This window comes from Ceratotherium simum, chromosome 22 (genome assembly GCF_057802395.1).
Source record: "Ceratotherium simum simum isolate JZ-2026a chromosome 22, ASM5780239v1, whole genome shotgun sequence".
Classification (NCBI taxonomy): Eukaryota; Metazoa; Chordata; class Mammalia; order Perissodactyla; family Rhinocerotidae; genus Ceratotherium; species Ceratotherium simum.
Genome location: NC_141921.1, coordinates 49680597 through 49698699, shown reverse-complemented (window position 1 = coordinate 49698699; position 18103 = coordinate 49680597). Strand labels below are relative to the sequence as shown.

The window sequence follows — 18103 nt, the reverse complement described above, 5'->3', positions numbered from 1 at the left end:
ACCATACCCGGGTCTCCCAGCCGGGCAGTGGTGGAGGGGTGCTCAGGGATGTCATTCTGAGGAAAGCCTTGGAGGTCCTGGGAATGGGCAAAATGCAGAAGAAGCCCCCAGCCCCTGCTTGGCCAGGCCCCTGCTGTGATGGCTACGAAGCCGAGAAGTGTCAGCACCCGCTGGCTGGTGTGACCACAGAATGTCAGGGGGCCTCTGAGTGGGGGTCCCGTCCTGGCCTGGGCTTGGCTCCCTGCAGGCTCCCAAGCACCTTCTGGAGGTTCTTTCCCTCTTATCCGTCCTTCACTTGCCTCAGCTAGCCACCCTGCATGTTTCTGGGCGTCTCTATCCTCTGTCCTTCTGAATGTCCACCTTCTCACTCATCTTGGGGTCCTGGGCCAGCTCATGCTGTCGGGTGGGGGGGTAGGGAAAGAGGAGTGGGTGGCCCTGCCCTGGCCTGGGCATTAGGCTCCTGGCCTGGGGGGTGGGCAGAGAAGTTGCTGGAGACAGCATTCTAGAAGAGGAAGCCAGGGCAGTGTGCAGCCGAGGGAGCCAGGAAGCAGCCTTCCCTCAGTGGGGAAGCACCGAGCCGGCATCCTGGAGCCGCCATAGAGGGGGTGCGACTCTAATGGCGCCGCAGCAGCTCTGGATGCATCTCTCTGACAACCCCGCACAGTAATAATGGTGGAGTCTTCACTGCCAGCTCGCGCCCAGTGGGGATGCCTGGTGCTACCCTGAGCAGGGGCTGCCAGAGCCTGCCCAATCTCAGCTAGACAAAGTATCCCTGGAATGCACACCTGGGCACAGGGCTTCCAGTGCCAGGTGTGCAGACTGCACGGGGAGTGGGAGCTCGGCCCTTGTCTTGTGCACCCAGCAAATGGAAAGACTTGGGAGCTCAGCTGGCCTGACAGGTGCCAAGATGCCATCTCTCGTGGGTCCGCCTTGGCACTGGGAGGGATCCCGCCCCGGGGTCTACAGCACAGCCAAGGAATCTGCTGTGTGGCTTGGGGAAAGTCAGGGACCTCTCTGGGCTGCAGCAATCTAGAAGGAACTTTAGAAACCAGCAGGTCTTATACCTGGGGAAACTGAGGCCCAGAGAGGGGAGGGGTTTGGCTGAGGCTACTTGTGGGTCTGTGGGGAGCCAGCATGTGAACCTGCATCTTGTCTCCTGTTGAGTCACTGGACCAGGGTCAGCCGGTGGGAGTCTCAGCCTCCCTGGACACAGGTCTGGACATGTTCTCTTGACCTGTCTCCTCCTCTCCTCCTCCACTGCTGCCTGCAGTGGTCTGGCAGGGAGGTCCCACGAAGGAGGGTTCCCAGGGCCTGTCTCTGTCACAGCTTTGGGGGCTCTCCAGGCCCCGGGGCAGTGGGAGGGAGCCATGTGCTGGGCTGGTGGCTGCCCCCGGGGCACAGGGCCAGTTTGGGGAGGGGAGGCAGTGGGCCAGCTCCCACTATTGTTCCTGGGCCTCTCTCCAGGCTTGGGGGTCACGTTTCCTAGACATCAGCCTAAGAGGCCCCCTCAGGGCAGGCTGCCCCCACACCCCCGCCCCGTGTGAGCTAAGGGGTGCCTCCTGCCCTGCAGAGGAGCTGCTCTGGGGCTGGGCTGCCACCCCTCCCCCACTAGCTCCAGGCCCTCGTGCTGGTTTCCGCACGTGCCACCTTACATCTTGGAGGAGGGGTGGCCCAGGCCCTTCGCTGCAAGCACCAGGGTGGCGATGGATGGCAGCGTGTGGTGGGTAATGCCTGGCAAACACCCCTGTCTGGCTGCACTCAGCCACCTGCTGGGCAAACGCCCAGCCTCGGGATGGAGAAGCGGTTCTTGGCCCCGCCCCCTTCGCGGTCCGCAGGCTGGGGCCGCGCGGAGGGCGTGGAGGGGGAAGTGGAGGGAGCGGGAAGGCCGGGTGCTTCTTTGCGGGAAAAGTACTTTGGCCGCGGCAAGCGCGGGGCGGGCCGGCTGGCCCCAGTGTGCGCCCCTCTCTGCCCCCTGCTCTGGGCCCCAGCTCTGCGCCTCTCGGCTCTGCGCCCGCCGCCAAGCCCGCGCCCCCGGCCCCCTCCCGGCGCGGGGCGGGCAGGGGGTGTGGTGCGGCAGGCACGAGTGACAGCGCTCTCCACGCGCGGCGCCTCCACGGGGCGCAGTGTCAGCGCGCCGAGCCCGCCGCGCGCACAGCCCGCCGCGAGCCCCCCGAGCCGGCGGGACGATGCCACCCGAGCCCAAGGCCGGCCGCTGACGGCGCCCCCGGCCCGGCGCCCCCGCCCCCCACCCCCCGACGCCGCCGCCGCCGCCGCCGCCGCCACGGAGACAATGGACGCGGGAGCCGCCCCGCGGAAGCACAGTAGGTGCCGCGCCGCTCCTGTTGCTGCGCCCCGGGCACGGTGGACGCGCGGGGGCGCCGCTGCCCTGGGCGGCCGGTCGGGGCGGCGCGGGGAGGGGGCGCGCGCTGCTCCCCTCGCGCCTCGGCTGCGTTGGCCGCCCGGTGGGCCAAGCTGCTTCTGAGGTCCAGCCCGGAGAGGGGAGGCCCCGATCTTGGAGGGGGCGGGTAGGGGTGTGGGTGTGGGATCGCGAGGGCAGGTGAGGGGTCCTGGGCTCTCTTGGAGGCCGCAGGTGTGGCTGAGGGATCTAGGGGCCACCCCCCTGCGAACTTTCCTCCCCTGGTTTAGGGTGGCAGTCGCCCTGGGGCTGTGTCCCTGTGCTGAGCCCAGGCTGGGTGCCCCGTCTGGTCGCTGCATGTGGATGGTACAGCAGGGGCACGGCCATGTGGGTCTGCTGCAAGGTGCTGGCTGGACATGCCACAGCGGGTGGACTTAGCACATCTACCTGGGCTGCAGGTGCCACCTCTGGCCTCCAGCCATCCTCTCCCAGCATGAGCAGGTGGGGTGCGGAGGGCCCTGGCAGGAGGGGCGCAACCCACACATGCTCTGGGATGGCCCCACCCAGGCTGTCTGTAGGATGGTGGTGGTGGGGGGAAGCAGTGCTTCCTGGGGCTGTGGGCCTGCAGGCAGAGCTATGGGGCATCCTTTAGGGGATGGAGCCCTTCTGGAGCTGGCAGAGGGGAGATGCCAAGGACACAGGAGGCCTCCTCTCCCCTCCCCTCCCCTCCACCCCCACCCTGCCCACTCACCCTTGAGGCAGACAGAGTGACCACTGACTCCCCACCGAGGCTGGCCTTTCTCCCATGGCCTTCTCCACCCCTCACCCGTGAAAAGGTACCTGGTTTGTGTCCTCTCTGTCTCTTTATGCCCTGATCTCTGAAAGGTGCATTGGGCCAAGGTGCCCACATGCTTCTGTCACAGGAAGCCCATCTGTGTCCTGCCAGAGTCCTCTGAGCCCACAGGCTCTATCAGACAGCTGCAGCCATAGGTGCGGGGTTCAGGTACTAGGTCTGGGGGTACAGGTCAGAGGTCAGAGGTCATCATCTCTCCTAGTTGGTGGGGACAGGAGCCGGCCTGCATGTCTTCCCCAGGACTCTGGCTCTTGCCTGGGATAAAGGAAGAAATTGGCTCTAAAGACCCCAGCAGCCCCCACCGGCTCATACTCCCTCTGCACTTAACCCACAGCCACATCCTCTGCCTGGCCCTGCAGGGAGAGTCTGGGGGTTCCAGAAAGGAGGCAGGCTTCGGCAGGTGGAGTGTGTGCCATTGGCCGTGCTTGAAGGGTCCCCACAGCCCCCTTCCCCGAGGCCCAATACTTGGTGGCCCTGTCCTGGCCTGCACCTGGCCAGAGGCTGTCGTCCTGCCCCCGGGAGGGGAGAGAGCTAACCCTTTGTGGGGCTGGGGGACTTCCATGAGCGTGCACTGGGCAGTAAGTGCTGTGCCCGGGGCTGCCTGGAGGAGGGGTCTGGCGGCCTTGACATCTTGAACCCTGGCCATCCAGGGTGAGCAGTGAGCACAAGGCTGGGTGGGGTCTCCAGGGGGCATGTCTATCACCAGCCGAGCTGAAGCAGTTGCTGTTGGGGACAGCTGGGGGCACTGGGAGGATATCCAGCAGGCTGCAGTGGCCCCTCCTGTGGGTGACCGGGCAGGGACTCCCCTCATCTGGTGCTTGGGACAGGTCCGTGGGGTCCCTTAGGTGCCAGAGGGGCTTGTGGGTGGGAGAGACCCCCTGCAGACCCTCCAGGGGAGCCATGGGGGGCAGGTGGCCCCGGTTCCCCGAGGCCCTCGCTCCCCGCAGCTGCGAGTTCAGGTTACATAATCCCCCGCCCCACACGCGGGTTGCCATAAGTGGCAGCAGCCAGGTTTTACAATACGAGTTGTAATTGGATTTTAATTTTTAATGTCTACAATAGATGAAGAGCTATGGGCCAATTTGTATAGATTCTGTTACTCTGCACCTAATAGGACTACTTCATTAGCTGGTAACTGCCGCACTCGCCCTGCCGCCTGCTCCCAGAAGGGTGGGAATGTTGGCCCAGAGACCGACAGGCTGCCTGCCACCTGCTCCAGTGGTGGACAGGCCAGGGGGTGGGCTGCCAGCAGGCACTCCTGTCACTGCCGGGCCAGCCTTCCCCTCCGCCATCCCATGCCCATGTCCACTGCAGCCCCCAGGCCCTGTGTGCTGGGGGCCCTGCTGCCGGGGTCCAGGGACTCAGGTCTCATGCCCACTGAAAAGCCAGCTTCCCTGCGGCTGCCTGCTTTTGGGCCATCGCAGGCCCAGCCAGGACTTTTGACCCCAAGAGCCGCTGGGCACAGATTGTCTTGCGCCTACCGGGGTCTCCCAGGTTCTGGAGGTGGGTGCAACTCTGGGTGCCCCTGGGGCCTCCGGATGGATCCAGGCCCTGGGCAGAAGCAGGATGCCAATGGCCCCCTCGCCCCCCTAGCTTGAGGGGTCCCGGGAGGCAGGACGGCTCCATCTCCCCTGCACTGCCCGCCCTCCGGATTATTCTTAGGTCTGTTGTGTAACAGGCCTGCATCCACGGCACGGGGAGGAAGGGCTCCTGGGAGATGTCTCCAGCGGCAGCAGCCAGCCAGCCGGGAGTGCAGCTTTTGTCCCTTCCTCCCGCCCAGCACAAAGGACAAAGGAGGCTGCCTGGCCGCCCAGCCCAGCGAAGAGCTGGCCAGCCCAGGCTGCGGAGAGCGGCCCCAGGCCAGCAGGGGCTGCTGCACTCACTCCCTGGGGCTGAGTCTGGCTTGGGGCTCCTTCGGCCTCCAGCCCCTGTGTGTGTGTGTGTGTGTGTGTGTGTGTGTGTGTGTGTGTGTGTGTGTATGTGTGTGTCCTCCTCCGGGGCACAGTGGCCTGGGTGGGGGTGCCCACCCGCCCCAGTTCTGTCCCCCACGACTCTTCTTCCTGCCTTCTTTCCACCCCTTCTGTGCTCCCAGCAGCCTCTGGGGCATTGATTCCAGGGTCTCCACCCCCACAGATCGGAGCAGACTCCTCATACCTGTTTTCTCAGCCCCTGCTACGCAGCAGACCTCTGTGGGTTGGAGGCTCTGGGAGGGTCGGGCTCCACTGCAAACAAGCTGGTCTGGGGAGGTCTGGGGAGGGCCAACCACTCACAGCCCAGAATGTGTGTGGGAAAGGCCCTGAAGCGCTCAATTCACCTGCATTCCACAGGATCAGCACCCGCTCCATCGCCGCCTTCCCCCTAAGGACCCGCGGAGAGGTGTGTGTACCCTGGCATTCATGCATACACGTGCACACATGCTCACTCCTGGGCCGCCCGGGGAAGTGGGTGAGCTGGCTGGTGTATTGGGGCTCCCATTTTCCATCCTGAGACTCTGTGGTGCTCAGAGTGGAGACCAGGCCCACATGTGGCCCCGCTGTTCCTGGGGACCTCTGCTCCAGGCCGGCTCTGCCTGGGAGGTGAAGCCCAGGCCTTGCCCGGGACGGGCCAGGGCTTGGAGGACACCGCCCCGGAGTGGGGCAGACTTGAGCAGGCTCCCAATTCTGCCACCAGCCCCTGTGTGGCCTTGGGCAAGGGACTCGGCCTCAATGTCTTCACCTGTGAAATGGGCTCCTAGTAGTGAGTTGTGGGCAGTAGCTGAGAGGGTGTGTAGAGCTCTGACCCTGGCGCCTTTGGTAACCCCTGCTGCCCACCCCTCCCCCACCCTGAGCTTCCTGACCTGCCCTCCTGGCCTGCCCCCCATGCTCCCCATGCTTCTCCTGCTTCAGAATGCCCAGGGCTGAGCAGTGGCTGCAGGTGGCTTTCATGCATAACCGAGAAGCTGACACTGGCCCTAGGCAGTCCCTGGCATGTCAGGCCTCAGTTTCCCTGGGCTCAGCCCCAGGACCCTGATACTCCTTGGGACCTGGGTGGGCAAGGCCGCTTCTCACCCGGAACCTCAGCGGAGCTCTGCCTCCACCAAGGCCTCCTGAGAGAAGTCGGGGAGCCCACGGCACCTGCCCAGCCGGGCCTGCCCCCTGAGGCTTGTCAGGCTTAGGCTGGCCGGGGCGGAGGTGGTGGTCCCCTTCCTGTGGCTGAGCTCTCAGGCAGTGGATATCGGATCTCAGGAGCCCCTCCCGTCAGGGGCCTGGTTCTGCATTCGCAAAATACTGATCAAAGGCCTTCAGTTCCTCGTGGGACATTTCAAGGGCTGGATGGCTCCCTTCCTTCGTTGGTGGCCCTTGTAGCACAGGGGGGTGCTCAAAGGGGTCCTGGGTGCCTTGTTGACTCATCATGAAATGCTCCACTTTTCCACGAGCCTCTGTTGCCTCCCTGAGCAGCACAGAGAAGATGCGGCCTTCCGGGATGCCGCCCTCGGCCTTCAGAAAACATAAAAATTAGGAGCTACTTCTCCAGCCTGGCCCTGCCCCGTGCCTCCCACCCGCAGCCCAGCTGTGCTCCCCGACCCACTGTGTGCTCAGCTTCCCCTGGGGATCCCTGGCAGCTGATAGAGGCCAAAGTGGGGCCAGAGCTGCCCCCTGGGTTCAAGTCCCAGCCCTGCCCCCTCCTGGGCTGTGGGCTCCTGGGCCAGATGCTGGTCTCTCTGAGCCTCTGTGTCCTCATCTGTGCAAAGGGGGTGATGGTGGTTGTGGTGTGAATGAGTTAACTCAGAAAGAAGGTGGGGAACATGCCAGAGGGTGGTGATTGCTCCACCGAAGCTGGAGCGTCCTTGCTTGCTGTGAGGGGACATGGGCTCCCTGGAGGTGGACCCTTGCAACCCATTGCTTGGCCTCCTGGAAGCGGATTCAGGGTGCAATTTAGAACAGGGCGTGGGTAGGGGCAGCAGATGGGTCCAGTGTTACAGGAGGGAGGCCTCCTCTTGGCCCCCATGTCGCCAAGGGGCCAAGGCGCCTCTCGACTCCCCAGGTCCCACCCGCTCTGAATCGAGGGCAGGGGGTGGGCCCTGGGTCCTAACCGTGGGATCTGGAGCCCAGAGCTGAGTGTGCTCAGTGGTGCCTCCCCAGCCCCTACAATCACTTTGGATAGTGTCCCTGAGGGATGCCACCTGCAGTGACAGGGCAGAAATGTCACTGAGGACATGGCTAGTGGAGGTGGGTCTCAGGGGCGGGCTGGCCCTTGGGAAGCCCAGTTAACTCCTTCCCCAGACCCCACCTCCCGGGAGGCCAGCATCCCTCCTGCCCTGGGCCTCTCCTCCAGCCCAAGGAACTGGCCGTGGCTAACCCACAGAGCCTTGGCCCCCACACTCGGGTGGGTCTGTTATGCGGGTGGGCTGGGGACCCTCACCCGGTGCAGAGGATGGCCCTGACACTGCCCTGCCCTGAAAGGGTTGGTTGCACTTGGCAGCCAAGAGCGAGCCCCTGGTAACTGTGGAAGGGACGCCTGCTGGGGAGACGGCCCAAGTCGCAGGGGAGGGGCCTCTAGGCCTCGGCCTCCTGCGTCCCGCCGGCCCTGAGCTGAGCGTCCTCTGGGCCCCCTGCCCTCTGGGAGGCTGGCAGGGAGGCGATGATTCAGGCCTGGGCTGTGGGGAGGTGCTGTTATCCGCACACTGTGAGGAAGTGTCTGTTCACACAAAAACCACGTTTCGAGCCCCAGGATCTTTGTCATCCTTCAGAAATGCCAAACCTGTCAAGTGGGGATTGTGTTCTGCTGCGGGCGTATGGGGGCCTCTGGGCACCTTGCTGACGGCCCCTCTGGCAGTGCAGGTGAAGGACGGCCACCGTTCTTCCTGCCTTGAGGCTCCCCTGGCGGGAGGGAGTGCCCTCAGGGACCCTGTGGAGGCGGGGGTCACTCTGTCTCGCTCTGTGGGAGCCATGGCTGGCTCTGTGTCCACTCAGGCTTACAGAAGGAGAGACGAGGCCAGGGGACAGCTGGGCCTGGGTGCTGGACCCTGGATGAGGACTGTCAGGGAGCAAACTGGAGGTTCCTGAGGAAATGCCCGAGCCTGGGTCCCGCATCTGCCCCCTCCGCCCCACCTCGCCCGCAGCAGAGCAGCCCTGTGGGAGTGGGAAGTATTTCATCTCGGCAGCTGCTGGCAGAGAGCGAGCCCCCGGGGAGAGGGGCTGTCTGCCGTGGTGGGGCCCAGGAGCCCTTGCTGCTGCTCCCTGCCTGTTCTGTCCTTCCCCCCCTGCCCCCTGCCCCCAGCTGGCTGGTCTTCGGGAGCTGCCACTGTGAGCTGGGGCCTGGTCCACGATCCTCTCCAGGGGGCTGGGAGAGCTTCCTCGCAGGTTACTCATCTGCCCCAAGCCACCCAGGAGAGCAGCAGGTGGGCCTGCAGAGATGCCTAAATAATTCCTGGGCAGTGGGGATGGGGAGGGGCTTGGCCAGGGCTCCCCACCCAGAGGCAGGTGCAAGCTTCCCTTCCTGGCGGCCTGGCCTGTCAGCCTGTGTCTTGGGAGACCCCCTTAGGCATGTTAGTTCCAGTATTGGTCCTGTTATTGCCCCATTTTAAAGACGAGGACATTGAGGCTGGGGAGGCTGTGACCTGCAGAGGGTCCTGGGGCTGGCAGGCAGCGGAGCAGGCGAGACTCTCGGCTGTCTGGTTAAACAGGGCACACAGTAGGTGCTCACTGGGTGCTGGTCCCACTTTCCCTCATGGAAGGGGTCATTGGAGCCTGGGCACGCTGACTATGGTGTGTGCCACCCCTCCTGGCAGAGGCAAGACCTTCCACCCTTGCCCCTGCCTCTGTCCACACCCTGTGGCCTGAGCTCAGTACCCCTGCAGAGGACGGCCATGCCCAGGCGTCCACATCTCACTGCCCCTTTCCAGGGTCCTCATGGCTGGGGGCAGTGTGGAGCCCCTGACAGCCCCTGGGGTGCCCTCTCCCCACTCCGGCAGACCCCAGCATGGGCCCTGCCTGCACGTGTGTCCTCTGTGTCCCCCCAACCGGAGTGGGCTGCTATGGCTCCTGGTGTCCCCAGGATTGTGGCCAACATCGGAGCAGGGCTGCTGGAAAAGCCCTTCCTGTGTTTCTCAAGTGGGGCAGGGGCAGCGAGAGAGGCCCCCAGCCCCGGGGTGGGGAAGCCCCTGAGAGCCCGAGGCTCTGAGACCCCCCCAGCCAGCACCATGGCTGAGCCTCACCAGGGGTGGGCAGGGCGTCTGGGCTGCCCAGGCCTGCTCCCTCCAGGGCTGTCTGGAGGGGATGGTTGGGGAGCCCCTCCCCAAGTCTGGGCAGGTGGGTGCTCCCTGAGGAGGGGGCTCTGGGCAGCCCCAGGCTGGGGCCAAGCCTCCCTCTGTTGCACCAGGCTCTCTGCAGGCTGCCTGCTGCAGAGGCAGATCCCGTGACCACGGGAGGCAGTTTCTGAGCAACGGAGTTTCCAGGCCAGGCTGTGGCCCACTTCTCAGGCTGCAGCAGCATTGGCCACAGCGAAATTCCAGAGCAGCAGGTGGCCACCCACCCAGCCAGCCGGCAGGGAGAGGCAGGGCACTGGCCTCTGTTTGTCTTGGTGGGCTTGGGGGTGAGAGAGGGTGGGCGGGGGTCTGCTTCCCGAGAACAAAGCCAGCCTCTGGGCAGAACTGTGTCCTGAGGCCCTGAGTGGAGCATCCAAATACGCCTTCCCCATGGTCTGTCCTCGTCGCCCTCACCGTCTGGCCCTCCCTCCAGCGCCCCATTCAGCCTGGCATGGTGTGGCCTGGCATGATGTGGCATGGCGTGGCTGCCCTCTGGGGGGTGGGCTGCAGGGGAGGGGTCTGCTGAGCACCGATGTCATTCCATGGAGAATCTGGGTATCCAGGGCCACGGACCTCCCATTCTGCAGGGGCTGGACCAGCAATGCCCTGCATGGGCCCGGCCCCTTTATTGGGAAAAGGTGGCCTGATGGCTGACCTCAGCCTTCTTGCCTGGGACCCTGGGGTGTAGGGCTCTTCGAGCTCCCATCTTGGATGAGGCCCCTGAGTTTGGGGTGGGGGAGGATGTGGGCACCAGTGGGCTTCTCCAGCCGTTCACAGGGTCTGGGTGGGCCTGTGCAGTGTCTGGCCCTGCTGGGCTGTCAGTGGGCAGGAGGCCCGCTTCTGAAGAAGAGCTGCTAGACCATGTTTCTCATGGGCGCCGCCTCGTGCTGTGGGGAGCAGGGAGCCGCTGTCCTCAGGACCCTCGGGCATGGGAGCCAAGGCCAGTGGGCACCTGGAACTCAGCACCAGCTGCTCTGGGCCTGGAGCTGCCAGAGGCCCAGCAGGCACCTCGTCCACCTGCCCTGGCCGGTTGTGCACCTGGCCTAGGAGAGGTACGGAGCTGGTAGACGCGGGCTTCCGCCACTCCCTCAGCAGAGCCGGAGGACCGGCCGCCCAGTAGGCCCACCTGTGTCTCCTCTGGCGTGGTGGTTCACAGGGTTGGCGGAGGGAGCACAGGAGAGCAGGTAGGGGCTGAGGGTCCCAAGAGGGGCCTGGGTCGGGGGGCAGGTGGGGGCCTAGGCAGCCCCATCTTCCTGCAGAGATGAGCTCACTCAGGCCCTCCTGCTGGGGTGCTTGGGGGCGCACTTGTTCTGTGTGGTCTCAGGGGCAGGGCTGGGGAGGGCTGGGGGTGTCAGAGCCCCGGAGGACTCTGCCACAGATGTGGGCCGGGAGGCAAAGGGCAGTGGCCTGCAGCCAGGAGAGTGTGCTTTCAGGCCCCTGTCCACCCCTCCACCCTGCACTGCCACCTGGGGCCTCCTGTCAGCCCCCAGGGGTGGAGGGCAGGGTCCCCCTACCCGCCCGTTCCCCCACCTTCACCCCCATACCTGGGAGCCGCGCCGTGGGCAGAGGCAGTCATCCGCATGGGCAGGTTTTGTGTTTGTCTGTGTGTGTGTGTTTAGTGTATTTTTAAAGCGACTTTGCAGCTGTGTTTGACTCAGTTACATTCTCCGGCAGGAGCTCGGCACGCGGCGCATTGTGGGGTTATTTTGGGCCTGGCATTATTGGGAATTATTATATTCTGCGTCTGCAGGGAAACAGCATCATCGCATGGGTCTCGTCAGGCTGAGTTGGGAGGGTCCTCGAGGCGGTTTGGGATGCGGGGCCAAGTGAGGTGGGTGCTCAGGGGGGCTGCAGTCGTGGAAGGCTGTGGCCACCCTCCCAAGGCAGGATGGGCGTCTCCCGGGCTGCCCCATCCTGCCGCCCCACCACCCATGGGGTCCTGCACAGGGCGTCCTCCCCCGGCCTCGCTTGCAGGGGATGTTGTTCCGCAGAGACCGCTGGCTTGAGCCAGATAGCTGAGGAGCCAGGCAAGGACAGGCTCTGGGCCGTGCATGCTCCTGGAGGCTTTCTCAGGAGAGCAGACAGACGGATGGAAGGGGACCAACAGAGGCCCGGAGAGAGTCAGGTGTGCCCCTGTGGCACATTGGGGAGCCCGCCCACACCTCTCTAGCTGCAGTTGGGGTCACCCAGCTGCCAGAACCAGATCTTACGTCAGACACAGCACAGGATACCTTCTCCTGGCGTGTCTCCACTTGGTGCCTCCTCCCACTTCCCCCCGGGACAGGAGGACAGGCTTGGGGTGGGGCTGCTGGGCTCTCCCTCCTAGGAAGTCCCTCAAGGGGCCACAGCCCCTCTCAAGGACATGACACCCCCCAATCGTGCAGCAAGGCAGGCCTACCCCTAGCCGCGCCAGGCCAGTGAGTGGACACCCATTACGCATCCCATGTCTGGGTCGCCCCACTCCTGTCCGACGTGAGTCCCCCTGCAGCGCAGCCCCCACCCCTGTAGGACCCGGGTGTCACGTTGGTCGGTGCGCAGCTCCGTGCTCTGCTCTGACCTCCTGTTCTCCTGTCTCGTCAAAAAGACTTAAATTGCCCCCTGGCACCCAGCTGTGCCTTGAAAAGGCCGGGGCAGTGACTCAGCCGCCACCACTGGGTGCTGCTCCTGGTGATGCATGAGGTCTCTGGGGCGGCTGGGCCTCCTTGAAACCCCCAGGCCAGGTTGGACCAGGGCAGCCCTGAGCAGAGGGCCTCTGGCGGTGCCCAGACTGCATTCTTGAGGGCTCCCTGGTGCCTGCAGGGCAGGAGAGAAGATGGGAGGGTGCTGGGCCGTGCTGGGGACTTGTACCACCTCACGAGGCTCGCCCAGCCCTGGCCTCAGTTTCCCCTCCTGAAACTGGGGAGCTGGGCCTTCCTCTGACCTTGGTTTGTCCGGGAGTCTTAGTGGGAGGAGTGAGGGGGGCTGTTCCTCCAGCAGGACCCCCAGCCCTGAAGTCCACCGCATCCTCAGGGGACCAGCCCTCGGCGGAGTAGGACCGCCTTCCTGCGCCATTCCAGGGCCTGGGGGAGAAGCCTGCACTTGGTTGGCTGAGGGCCGGTCTCGACGCGAGCAGAGCTCCCCGGCGGGAAGGGACACCGAGATTTGCTCCCGTGACTGGGGCACCACAAGGGCGGGCCACACCTTCCCTGGGCCTTTGCTTCAGGTCCTCTTTGTCCAGCCTGGGCCCCTGGCCCCCTGGCCCCTTCCTAAGGAGCAGGGAGCCCTCTGCAGAACCCCGGGGTCTGGCCTCTCCGGTCCTCAGGCACCCATGTGTGGCTGCAGTGGCTTTCTGTCTTGCCCTGTTGGTCTTCATGCTGGCCAGCCCTTATCCAGGGTGGCCTGGGGTTTGGGGCACCCAGGGCTCTCTCAGGGTGGGCGGAGACCTGGGGTGCTGCTCTTGGGGAGCCAGCCTAGACTGACCGGCCGGTGGCTCCATCGTCGGGGGACAGGAATGAGATCTGGCCCCAAGTGGCTGTTCTGGGCTGGCCTGCCCCGACTTGCTGGGACTCCTGCCCACCCCTGCCCTCTCTGGGGTTGGGGGCCTGTCCGGCCATGGGTTGGGGACTGCGAAGGAGCAGGGGTTTGGGAGACCTCTGCCCCTCAGGGGCCTGGTGGGCCGTGATACAGGGTCACTGTCCCCTCTGCCTCAGTTTCTAGCCGCCAACGGCTTCTCTCTGGGGTGCCTGACTCTCCTGGTCACAGTCACCCCGAGTGAATGGGCGGCTCAGATTTTCCCCGGGGAACCGAGATCTGCTGAGATGGGGGTGGCCCTTCCTCCCAGGGGTGTGGCAGAGCCTGAGCCCGCTGGAGGGCCTCCTGCCCTTGAGGGGCACGGAGGAACTTCAGGAGGTCAGCAAGGACTCCCCAAGAGAGATGGCTCTCCTGGGAGCACAGGCCGGAGGGGAGCAACGTTCCCGGAGGCTGCAGGCGCTCACCCCGTCAAGGCAGGGCGGGCGGTTCCGGTCCTGCCCTGGGGGGTGCTGGGGGCTGCTCCCTCTGCCCTTTGCTTGAATATCCCCAGTGACTCACCCCCAATAGGCCATCCCTCTTCCTTCTTTTCTTTTCTTTTTTTGCCCTAAATTAAAAATAAACATTTGCAAGTGCAGCACTTGATGGCTGCTGGGACCCACGCTATCCACGGGGGGGCTGGGAGGAGGGAGCAAGAGGGGCAGGCCAAGGGCATGGTGCCCCAGGCTCCCCGTACTGCGTCTGTCCTCGGCTTGACTCACCCCAGGCTGTGGGTGAGAGTGTGTCAGGGGGACACATGTGACAATCACCACGTGGCAGGGAGCATGACCTGTTGCCACCCCAGGTCCTTCGTCCTCGGAAGCCCAGAAGCAGAGGAAAGATGACTGGTGGGGTTGGGGACCTCAGGGAAGCTGAGACAAGAAGCCCAGGACTGACTGCCTCGAGGGCAGTGCCCACTGCCTGGGGCAGCTGCTTGGATGTTGAGCCCACCCTGCCGTGCACTGAATTGGGGCAGCTGGAGGGGACTCCCTCCCACCTCCTGCTAGGCTTTGAAGATCTCGGCCATCTGGAGGGTGAGCCCCCTGGTGGAGTAGGATCTCAGGGTCTCTCTCAGGTCTCAAAGGAAAATGTGTCTTCCAGGTGCCGTGGCCCTGAGCTCATGTTCACGCTGCTGGCCTCCTGACCTGTGTGTTCACCCCGAGCCTCCCTGAGCTGTGCATTCACACGCCCAGCCTCCTTGAGCTGTGTATTCACACCCGTGGCCTCCCTGAGCTGTGTGTTCACACTCCTGGCCTCCTGACCTGTGTATTCACACCCCCGGCCTCCCTGAGCTGTGTGTCACACCCCCGGCCTCCCTGAGCTGTGTGTTCACACCCCTGGCCTCCCTGACCTGTGTGTTCACACCCCTGGCCTCCCTGAGCTGTGTATTCACACCCTCGGCCTCTCTGAGACGCTGCCTCCTACCTGCTAGTTGCTCAGGGCATTGCCCAAGTCTTGGAAGGAGCAGGGTCAGGCTTAGAACCCGGCTCTGACTCCAATGTCTGGTAGGTGGAGGGACAGTCACTCTGAGTCAGGCACTGGCCGAGGCCTCCTGGGCAGACCCTGTGTTTTCGGAAGGCAGCACCCTCTGGCTTCTATTGGCGGGTCAGCAGCTGAATCTCCCAGTGAAGGTGGCTTGGGTGGGGGTGTCACCAAGGCAGTGCCCCTGCCTCCTAACCTGGCCCTCCCTGCCACCTGAAAACACTTAGCAAGAGCAGGCTGTGTGCCAGGAGGGCTCTGGGCACCGGAGTTAGCAGTGAGTGGCACAGCTCTGCCCCCAGGGGGGCCCCACCCCAGCCCCACTCGCCACGCAGGTACACCCCCCAGCATAGAGCCATCTCCACGCGGATGGTCTTGGGGCCGTCTTAATTCCCCTCGTCAGCCTCGTGTGTTCCCAGAGTCTCACTGGCTTTCGATGTCTGCACTTACACAACCCTCGTTCCTCTGGCGCAAACAGTGATTAAATCTGGGCTGTCGCAATGCGCGGTAATAGGTGCTGGCCGGCTCCTCACACTGGGGCTGCCTCTCGTGGCGGCCGGGGCAGCACTCCGGTTGTTTGGCAGGATTACGCGACGCCCGGGGTGGTCTAGGCTGCTTGCTGAACCACTGCCTTGCAGCGACCGGCCCCTCTTTGTGGAGTGGGCCCTGAAGCCCCCTCCCAGGCGCGGGGGCCTGGTCCCCATCTGGGGAGGAGCTCGGGACGGGCTTTGGGGACTTTTCTCTCTCCATGCACCAGGAGCCCCGCTGGACCTCAACCACAAGCTGTGCCCTCCGCCGCCTCTCCCAGGGAGGCCTTGCCTTCCCCCTCACGACAAGTTCTACACTAATCGTAACCTCTCTGACTTGTTCCTTCAGTTTTGTTGTTGGAGACACATGGATTTTTAAACGGTTTCCACTCTACCAATGACCACTGAGTAAGCGGTTATCTGAATGTGTGATGGAGTAAACTGAGGAATCGTTTATATACAGAATCGCGTCTTCGTGGAAGACCCGACTGGGCAGCATTTGGAGGATGGTTTCAGGCTGGAACCCTGTGACAGGCTGTCCATCCTTGGCACGGTGAGGGGCTGGGTGCTGACGGCCAGGGAGGGGTCCGTGGGCAGCCCCCTGCCGCTCGCTCTCCTCCGGCTCCTTGGTGCTCTGAGTGTGGGGCCTGAGCTGGGCCCGGGGCCAAGAGCTCTTCCGCTCACAGTGAGGGTGCCTCGGCTGCACGCTCCGGCCCTGCCCTGGCCCCTTCATGCCCTCAGCCCCTCACCTCCTGCTCTGGGGCCAGCCAGAGGAAGGGCTCTGCACCCAGTCAGAGGCCCCCATGGCCCCAGTGGCCCCTGCTCTCCGGGGAAGTGACCTCATCTTTCCTGGGCTTTGCAAAGGCTGTGATGCTCCGGGGGCCCCTCCTCTGCCCACCCCCGCCCAGGGCTCCCCCAAGGAGCTGGGACCACGGCTGCTCTGACTTTCCCCAGCCAGAGGCTCACTGAGGATGGGGCTGCTTCCGGTTTGCTCATCACTCCCTCCCCAGCCCCAAGGGCAGCTCCTAACACACAGCAGTGCTTAATAAACATTGACTGACAGCTCGGGGGTGCGGAACAGGCTGGAGGGAGAGGGGCAAGGAAGGATGACGGGGCACACCCAGGTAGGGGCTGGTGCCGCCTGCAGGCAGAATGAATGGCCCCCTCTGTCCTAGGATGGTGCAGGCCTGGGAGCCCAAGGCAGGGGCTGGTTTGTGTGCATATACTTCTAATTTCAAGGATTTTTGTATTTTTAATGGATGCCACTGGCCAAGTGGCTTCCCATCCCCATGCCCAGGGTGGCACAGGGGTGCAAAGACTGGCGGCTTGGGCATGTGGCCCAGCGCACAGGCCAGTGAGGCTCAAGGGGACACCCCAGTCCTGGGGGGCTGGCCTGGCCTGCTGTGGGGCCGAGGCTGTGGGAAGGGCTGGGGCCAGGTCATAGGCAGCTCCGGACAGACCTCGTCAGGGGCGTTGAGGGGAGGGTGTCCCTAGGTGGCTGGGCTGGTGGCTGTGCGGCTGTGTTTGCCCTGGAATCTGGCCCGCCTGTCTTGGTGCCAGGCTGGCCATGGCTCTGCCTGGCTGCCTGCACGCGGGCGCGGAATCTAGGTCAGGCTAGTGCAGGGAGGCAGGGCTGGGCAGCCAGGGCAGTGCCTTCTCCCACGGGCTCTATCCAATGAGGCTGCTGCAGCTCCGGGCAGGGCCCTAACCTGAGACCTCGGCCAGGACCCTCCCCGTGGCACCCAGAGCAGGGGCTGGAGGGCTGTCCCGGGGGAGTGGGGAGAGAGGCAAGTGGACGAGTGCTGTGGTTGCGGGTTCCACTGGCGGGGGTGAGTGCGGTCTGTCTGTGTGGGGACCCGGTCCCTGGGCACCTGGGGGCCTGGACATGTGGGTATGGCTACGACCATTCAGGCAGAGCCTTTAGAAGCTCCTCATCCCTCCCGTTGTCTGTGGCTTCCACTGGCCAGCCACCTCATCGTTGCCCAAATCACCCCCGTCTCCGTCTCTTCCCACGGGCCCATCTGCGGTCCCAGGGCTCTGGCCGGATCCCACTTTGTTTTGGGATTGGAGCTGGTCACCACCATTGGGACCTCAGCTCCCCTCCTGCCCCAGCAACCCTGGGGGATGCTGCGGGGACGATTACCACCCCGGCCAGTGGGACTCCACCTCCCCTGCTGCCCCCTGACTCCACAGACCCCAAATCCAACCACTCCTGCTGTTGTGTCATCTCTGTTGACTCCCTTCTGCCTGGAAATTTACTGATGTTTCTTTCAGAGCCATCTGCTGGTTCCGCTGGGCTTGGGGGGACCAGGAGGCAGGTTCATGCCCTTGTTGGGGGCTGGTCCAGGGTGCTGGGGGCAGTCTGGGGCAGGTGGGAACACCAGGCCTGGAGAGGCGGTCTCTCCCACCTAGGCCTCCTCGTTTGTGGTTCCCTTGGCTGTGCGCCCAGCACTCTGTGCTTCTGCCTGGTTCTGGGGCTTCCTTAGGTCCCACATTCTCGGGGCCATCTGGAACTCGGCCTGCACTGGCCACGCTGTTCGTGGTAGCACCTCACTGCTGCCCTGCACTCCCTCTCGCCCCCACAGGCTGTGGTCACTCCAGGCAACTTTGGTCTGGCTAGGGGGTCCCGTGGTCAGGCCAGGGCAGCCGTGGTCACTTTGGGGCAGCTGTGGTCACTTTGGGGCAGCTGTGGTCAGGCCAAAGCTGCTGTGGTCACTCTGGGGCGGTCTGTGGTTAGGCTGGCTCCCTGTGGTCCTCCTCCCCAGCCAGGCCAAGTGCTGCTCTGTGACCTCAACCCCAGGACTGAGCGCATCACTGGGGGTGACTCCACGTGGGGATCTGGGCCTGGGGAGCAGGGGATCTTTGTATGGCGGACACAGAAGGATGTCTCCTGCCTGGCCCCGTGTGCCACCTGCCTCTCCCTCTCCAGCTGCTTCCCGAGGCAGGAGGTTGCTCAGGCTGTACTGGTGTGTTGAGTGCGTGTCGAGGGTGGTGGGACTGGGTCCGGCCGCCCGTGAGGACCTCCAGAGTGGCTTAATTTCTTAACAGAAGTGGTA

At 64.3% G+C, this 18103-nt stretch overlaps 1 protein-coding gene across 1 annotated transcript in view; it reads left to right on the top strand.

Annotated features, from left to right (window-relative positions):
- Positions 1-1930: 1930 nt before the first annotated feature.
- PLCH2 (phospholipase C eta 2) overlaps positions 1931-18103 on the top strand; it is a 62930-nt gene continuing 46757 nt past the window's right edge. The window contains exon 1 of the mRNA XM_087446974.1: positions 1931-2321. Within this exon, the coding sequence (XP_087303100.1) occupies positions 2291-2321 (31 nt within the window). The 5' untranslated portion in view covers positions 1931-2290. The remainder of the gene's footprint in view (positions 2322-18103) is intronic.